General features: G+C 45.5%; 2 protein-coding genes and 1 long non-coding RNA gene across 3 annotated transcripts in view; 2 read left to right on the top strand and 1 right to left on the bottom strand.

The window, feature by feature from the left end:
• The window catches only part of MIDEAS (mitotic deacetylase associated SANT domain protein), a 186019-nt gene that overhangs the window by 78521 nt on the left and 99779 nt on the right, over positions 1 to 7719 (top strand). The window lies entirely within an intron of this gene.
• Positions 54 to 7711, bottom strand: LOC104641279 (acyl-coenzyme A thioesterase 5-like). Its single transcript, XM_010309873.2, has 3 exons — positions 7012 to 7711; positions 3928 to 4130; positions 54 to 3479 (listed from the first exon to the last, which is right to left on the bottom strand). Exons 1-3 carry the CDS (start codon positions 7562 to 7564, stop codon positions 2904 to 2906), a joined length of 1332 nt encoding a protein of 443 aa, XP_010308175.2. The 5' UTR covers positions 7565 to 7711; the 3' UTR covers positions 54 to 2903.
• Positions 265 to 6846, top strand: LOC142602055 (uncharacterized). Its single transcript, XR_012835705.1, has 2 exons — positions 265 to 401; positions 5011 to 6846. It is a non-coding gene; the product is annotated as an uncharacterized LOC142602055 (long non-coding RNA).

Below are 7719 nucleotides of genomic sequence, written 5' to 3'. Positions count from 1 at the left end.
GCCCTCCCCCCTCCTGAATCTAATCACAGCGGTAAAAAAAACAGCCGCGCGAGCGCGATCAGACACCTTTTATTGAAACCGATCCGTGGGGGGAAAAAAAAAAAAAAAATTAAAACAATTTGCAAATCACAAACAACGCCGGCACCGAACGCTCACACTGTTCACCGGCAGTTCGACCCGGTAAGGTACCTCTGGTAACGCGGAGTCCGCCGCCTGCTGCCGCTCCTCACCCCGCTCAAAGCCCATCCCGGTGCTGCTGGAGCTGCCCGGGCTTGGCCGGCCTCGGGGTGCTCTGGCACCCCAGGCTGAGCTCTGCCTCAGCCCCCCGGATTTAGCTAGTGAAGCTAATGCGGCCACCCAAGCAACGGGCTCAATGATTAACGCCACCGGAGCGTTGGCAGGTAAGGAATGCGGAACAATATAAATAACGTGGCTTTAATTAAGGCCGTAATCAGGCATTCAGTTTAATGAATATTCAGGAAAGACCTACGTTATTTGCTGAGTGTCTGCAATGTATCTTTGGTCTCCGAGTAGCACTGTAAATATACAAAATACTCGTGCAAAAGTTGGCTGGTTTTCTACAGACCCTTCTGTGATTTGTCAGGAATACCCTGACCTGTTCACAAAAGGATCTTAACAGTAAAATGATACTCTCTTTATTTTTCTTCATTTCTTTGTTTAAAGAATACAATTCAGCTTTCCAAACGAATGAACTATTCAGAAACAAAAATATTAGTATCAAGTTCTTACAGAGGCTTGCTTTTTAATAAAGGAAGCCTTTTGCTTCTCTTTCAAATTGCATATATCTGACAACATCTAACACAATTAATTTAAAGGCTTGTGCTTTAGAAATGAAGTCTAAGGACTTTTAAGCTACCTGGGTTTTGGTTTATTTACAACTTAACATTTACTTCCTGAACCTCCAGCTTGCAATCTTTGCATGGCAACGGATACGCTGAGGTAGGACTGCATCGCAGAGACACAGGTACCTGTACTGGGAGGGTAACAAAACAGGGTGAGGGGAGACGCTGCTCTATCACAATGACACAGCTCCGACCACTGCACATGCACGTGACAAGGCACACTGAACAAACGGAGACCTTCAGACAACCCTTTCCTCTATGGTTACAACTTGGAGTGAGTTGGGCAAAAAGGCAGGGTACTAAGCATGGGTGACACCAATATGCACGTCACAGCAGGCTGTGGTCCTGGATTCCGGGGCTGCCGGTTTTAGTGGAGGTTCAAGCACCAGACACGACTCTGCAAGGCATCTTCAGCCAGGCAGAGCTAAGAGAGACTAGGCATGAAGACATTGTGTGCGGAGTGAGCAGGATGGAGCTTCTCTGGTAAGGAGTGGATGGATAAAGTGTTCAATTGGCACTGATGGTGTGTGGAGAACATGTGACTTCAATCAAATAATATAGAGTAATAAGAGCTGCAGAAAGCTAGTGAGACCTGAGCAGCAGCATAATGACAGTTAACTGGAGAGAAAAGATCCCTGAGAGCAAAGCAAAACTGAGTACCACAAATGAAGGTTTTGTATCTTCCTGGGCAACTCTCAAACTGGTCTGACAAAGTGACCTTGGAAGGAGAAATTGTAATGATAGAGGCCCTTGTTAACGAGGCCTTAAGCGCTGGCACCATTTCAACAAGATCCTCTTGAGAGATCAACTCATTTGGGAAGAAGTTGTTTCCTCCTACCAGAATGGTGGTGAAAAATAAGGCACTAGCAAAAAATTAATTAGGATTAAAAAAAAACCCCAAACAAACCAATCTCAGGCACTCACGGAAAAGATGTCCTAGATTTGGGGTTGGGGTTTTTTTTGGGGGGTAGAGGGGTTGTTGGTTTGTTTGTTGGTTTTTTTTGGTTGGTTTGGGGATTATTTTTTTTTTTAAGTATTATGATTCTAAAGTTAATCATCGCTGTAAGGTGACAGCTTTTTACAGGCAGTCTTAATCTTCTCCTGGGTAGGTCTTCTGTCTCTCAACTCTGCTTTCTCCCCTCAAACAGCTGTCAGCATCTGTTGATATCATTACTAAAGAGTTCCACAAGTAATTAATCCCTAATGACAGGTCTTATTAGTTTAAAACAAGCAACGAAGAGAGAAGTAAGACTTGCACATAGCATAACTGCATTTAACCATACTTTAACCTATCCAACAGAATTTTCATACCCTGAGCGTCAAATGCCAATTGAAGAAATTCTGGGAACAGATGGTTGCTTCCCTAATACAAGACAGTGCTAGTGCTGCCATTCCCCTGGGGTGACAGGAAAAGTACTCTTTGTTTTCCCACTTTACAGGTAATTTTTGTTAGAAAGAAACACACTGTGTGACCAGAAGACCACTACCTAAGGTCAAAGTATATAAGCCTCACTACAAATAGGTATCTCCAGCTTCATGTAAATAGAAAACATTTCCAAAGTGTATACAGCTGTAAATCTGAGAGTTCTGGGCTAAGGTAAGTTAAGACCCTAAGCCAGAATCAGTCATCATTTTGATGTCAAAAGTTTATCACCCATGGGTTGCCATTGCTCCCCAGGTGTGATCCAGCCTGTCATTGCTGAGGGTGCAGCCCGTTAAATTCTTTGAGTCATACATACTGCAAGCAAGAAAGTACCTACTGCTCTCTTCAGATACTTGTTTCTTGATAGCATGACCAATTCAGGCTGTCAAATTTGTACTACAATGCAACCTACTTATCACTGTTTCACTTCTCCTCTGTGTACCTAGTCAAAATAACTGTCCAAATAAATCCCTTTCTTTTGGGGTTTATACTTGTAGCTACATAGTCATTTGGTTATTTCAAAGCTTTTCTCAGTCAGTCCCTCCAATTCGCCAGTCATTTTGGTGGCTCAAGCTCAGTCCTCTGAGTTCTGCAGCAATTTGCAGGTGCTTAAGTGTTCATCCCAAATGCAAGTGCAGAAACTCCTGAATCTTTCCCCAGGAATGTTCCTGTGCATGGGCATGTGCTTTGCTCTCTCCACCCCCCAGAACAGGCACCCCCAGAACACGATCCATAGCTACCTGACAAAATGGAGTAGAAGGAGGATCGATTCGGTGACCTGCTCCTGGATAACTCAAGAGTTCAAAGTTTTCTTTCCCATGCTGGCGTAAACGCCCGATTGCCAGCTGAGCATATAAGGGGCTCTTCCACATACGATCATCTTCCCCTACCACTAGGAGAAAGTGACCTTCCGCTCTTTCAATGGGGATCGTGCAAGGAGAATTAGCAGGATTCGTTGGGTCATCCAGAGCTTCAAAGGTGTCAAATACACCAGCGTCGGAAACACTGACCTTATTCATATCAAAACGCAGCCCAGGCAGAGTCATCTCACCATAATGGAGGTCTGCAACTGTGTTTGCACTACAGCCAGAGATGCAGACAGCAGCCACTACTTCTGGCAGGAAGGTGATCATGGAGAGTGCTAATTCTGCCCCTTTCCCAGTCCCAATCACTCCAACTCCTGGTCCCTTCACCTTAAGGGTGAAGATAGGGGGTGGGGAAGAGAGAAAGAAAAGAATAAAGGAAGTATGCATTATAATGAGATTAGCCATTAAATGCCTTTGGAGTTGTGTTATTAAAAAAAAGGTTAGGTTAATTATTGATGTGACCTGTTGGAAAGCTACAGCCTGGACCCAGACTACTCCCTCTGTTAAGTGTCTTATTTTTCAGGGACAAGAAGAGCTGTCAAACCCCACAAAATAACACAGGCACAGGAAGTACCATCACTTGAGCCTCACCTAATCCCTACTGCATATTTTGATGCAAGTATTTTCTTTTTCCCAAAACAGGTAGCAGGAAATTCAAGCAAAGTCTATTGCTATATATGTCTCAGGCAAGTAACCTCACAAATTATAGCTGAAAGATTTGATAAGTAGTATTTAGTCTTGTCTCTGGTCCCAAGTGACCTCTCATTACACTCACCTTTGGGTGACGCTGTAGGAATCTAGCTGCCTCCTCAAAGTACTCAAGTTTGAATTCTTTCATGACCTTAGGCAGATCTTCAAAGTCAAAATATGGCAGAGAAAGAGCAGCAAAACCACGGGTAGCCAGGAGGCTGGATCTAAATTCAATCAAACCTCCTTCATCACCGAACATGTCAATCACTCCAGGAAAGGGGCCATCCCCTGTATTAAAAAGAAGGGGTACAGAGTACAAGTTATCAAACAGGACACTAAAAACTATCTAGTGAACAAAATATAGAAGGCTTAAGACATTTTCTATTAATACTCATTACTTTTCCATTTGCACAGCAGAGATTAAGAGAACCAGTGCTGTATCTCACTTGAGCTATTTCAAACTAAGAATAGGTCCTTAGCTTCCTGTAAAAATATGTGAGCAGTTAAACTTCGTAAAAAAAAAAAACAAAAAACAACAAACACCACAACAAAAACCGAAACCCACAACCCCCTGTTCTAAATGTATTTTTCAATGGTCTTAACCTCCCACCCTCAGAACAATCATACTCTATATCAGCTATTTTCCCACAAAGAAGTCATACCTTAATTAGCAAAGTGCAAGCTCATTACTAATGAGGCAAGAGCACCGAGCCCTGGAAGTAAATTCTGCAAAACTTACGCAAACTCTGGAATGAGGTGCATTGAGCAAAGCAGAGAAACACCCACTGCTAAATGAAATCAACTGGACTTACTAGCTGTATCTCAAAATCAGCACTGTAACACCTGGCAGCAGAACTGCTACCGCAAATGTGAAGAGAGAGAGAGAGAGTAAAAATGAGAGCTATGTGGGTGCGGTTATGTGTACATGACCGATATATAGATAAACATGCATATACATGTGTACAATCAGTCCCACAAAACTGCAGAAATAATCAGAACCATAATTTTAAACGAGCATGCTTTTGCAGCCAGCGTTGTGTTGGGATATTACTGTACACCATATGCCAGCAGGTCTTGAGTTAAAAGGTGAAGGATACTACCTCTTGGAACCATAAAGACCCCAGGCAGGCAACTTATTTTTTCACTTTTTTTTTCCCCTGGCCACCAGATGTCATCACTGATGTACTCGGATCCAGCTCACTACAACTATCTCAGCAACAAAGGTATTTGCAAGAGCGCATTAACTGTCTGACATTACCTACATGCAATAAAGAAAAGACCTCTGGCATTTCAAGTTGCTTGAGAAAAGGAAGTTTCGGACAAGACCTGCTAGATGGTGGAAACCTCCTAACTTAAAGCATTAGGAAGTCAAAGAGGACTGAAACACGCTTTTGGGTTCTTTTAGTACTGAAAATTTTCAAAGTTCAATATTCTACTTGAGAGAAAATCTGTCTGGATAAATTTATCCTAATGCCATGATCAACAATTACATTTAGTTAACAACAGTCAGTCTAGACGGCTAGGAAAAAAGCATTCATTTATCACCCTTACCTGGAAAGCTTTCTAGCAAGAACATATGAGCAGAACATAGTCAAGCATGAGTTTCTCTCTCATGAAGACAACCTTTAACTTACATAAGGATCCTGGACTGCCTTCCTGAGTGCCTACACATGCCCAAGTATACAGTTTCTACATAAAAAGCAGGATAAAATGGGCTAGACAACATGACTACAGCTTAAAAACAAACAAAAACCCCCACACCTGTAACTCTTACACCTGAATTGAGAAATCATTCATATTAAAATTACAGCGTAAGCCCACTCACGTCATCTCACTTTTACTAAGCTCACAGTTGAAATTCCTGTCTTAATATTATTAACATTTTTCCATGCCTGGAGCAAAGAAAGGTACGGTAGTAATGCTGTAACTGGATCCTGCATCAAGAAGGATGCCAGTATCATTTAAGCAATGATTCCAGACTTTTCCACACTATTACAACACCAGACTTTCTGAAGTGAAAAATGCAGTTCCATCTTGCAGATCTCTGGATTCCCACTAAGCTCAGCAGAAATCCAGCTCATCCTCTAAGGCAGGATATATCAAAACAACCATGTCTCAGTGATGGAAAATCCAGAATGCTGACTAAACATTTGATCTAAAATTCAAAGTTCAGTCTCTGTTGTTGTTTTTTCTTCAGTGTACTTTGGATCCGTATCTAAATGGATAAAAAGATTATTGGTTTGGAAATCATTCACTGAAAATACTTAAATCCCTAATAACTGTAGTGGTACTTAAAGGATTTCCTGAACCAAGTCCTTAGAGGTAATATGGAGGGCAGTTCTACTAGCACAACACTCAGGGAGATACAATACATTTAAGTCATGACTCAAGTGTACAAACACCATCATCCATGTAAGGTTTCATTTTCCAACACCACTAGCAGTCCTTCAGAATATCATGCCTCATAAAGCACAATCACCCCACAAGCAGAACAGGCAGAACTTGCTCAGAAATCTGTTTTGCCTTTATACCACAGAATAACCGAAGTAACTCAACTATTAACTTAGCTTTGGCTCTGGTGTAACAGAGGCAGAACACCTATATTTTATAGAATCTCTTCCACGGCTCTGCTTACTGGCATGCGTTTCACAGGGAAGAAAAGTGTCTTTTCGATTTGATCCTACTCAGCATAAAATCCTTGGAAGATTTAGCACAGGCTCACCAGATGAAGCGTATCAGCTTTTCTGAACATTACAGATTCTGGTAGTCCAGAGCAAACATCAAACCTGCTGAAAAATCGTAGACTGAGAGCAGCAACATAGTAAACTCTACAACCTCTACAATTTAGCTTCTGGCTGTCACACAAGAGCCACCTGCCCTTGCCCACCCTGCCCGGTGCTGCCGGTAGGGATGAGGCAGTGTGGCCACACACAAGCAGGGCCGTGTCCTGACAAGCCTTTGGGTCTCTGTGAGAGCTCAAGGAAAAAAAAAAAAAAAAAAGAAAACGGCCACCTGTCTGCAGGGCGACGTTCAGATCTATTATGGAATATGGATTTCCCGGGTGATAACCTTTGTATGTTTTCCTTTCAAAAGACACTTTCCTCGCTCTAGACAGAGAAGCCGGGGGGCGCGCCGGCCCCAGGGCGAAAGTCTCCGTCGGGGCACTCACCCGGCGGCAGGAAGAGGGAGCCCCTTACGCCTCCCTCCTTCAGCCGGATTCTCCGCACGCCGGGGGCCGTGAACCATCTCTCCACCTCGGCCTTGGCCACCACTGGCCCGGGGATGGCGCCGGGCAGGCTGTGGCCCTGGTGGACCAACATCTCCACCTTCATCGGGGTGCCGGTGCTGCGGGGAACGAGCCGCTGGTACGGCCTCTCCATGCCCGCGGGGGCGAGGCTCCAGAAGAGCCCCATGGGCTCCACGCCGGTGTAGTCCCCGCCGTGCGAGGCGTCCGTGCCCAGGTGCAGCTCGCCGCGGTTGTCGGCACGATAGTGCGCGCACGACTGGAAGAGGCAGCCGCGCTCGTCGGCCGCCACCGCCCGGAGGGTCACCGCCTGCCCCGGGCCCAGTCCCGCCACCCGCGTCTCCACCCGCTCGTCCGCCAGGCCGGCGGCGGGGGACACGGCCACGCTTACAGCCCGCCGCCGCGGCGGTGGGGGCGGCGGCGGGGCGCGACACAGGGCCCGCACCGGGGCCGAGGCGACGGCGACCGCTCTCCACATGACGACGGCAGGTGGGTGAGAGTCACTGCGCCAACAGCAATAACGGTAGCGCGGCCGCCGCCCCCTCCAGGCAGCCTCAATCGATAGCAGAGCCCCTCTCCCCACACTGCTACCGCGGCAGGGCCGGGGCGGGAAAGGCTGCCTTCCCCGGGGCC

The sequence above is a fragment of the Balearica regulorum genome, chromosome 5 (genome assembly GCF_011004875.1).
Source record: "Balearica regulorum gibbericeps isolate bBalReg1 chromosome 5, bBalReg1.pri, whole genome shotgun sequence".
NCBI classification, from domain to species: Eukaryota; Metazoa; Chordata; class Aves; order Gruiformes; family Gruidae; genus Balearica; species Balearica regulorum.
Note: the sequence above shows the minus strand (reverse complement) of the source record. Positions and strands in the feature narration are given on the sequence as shown.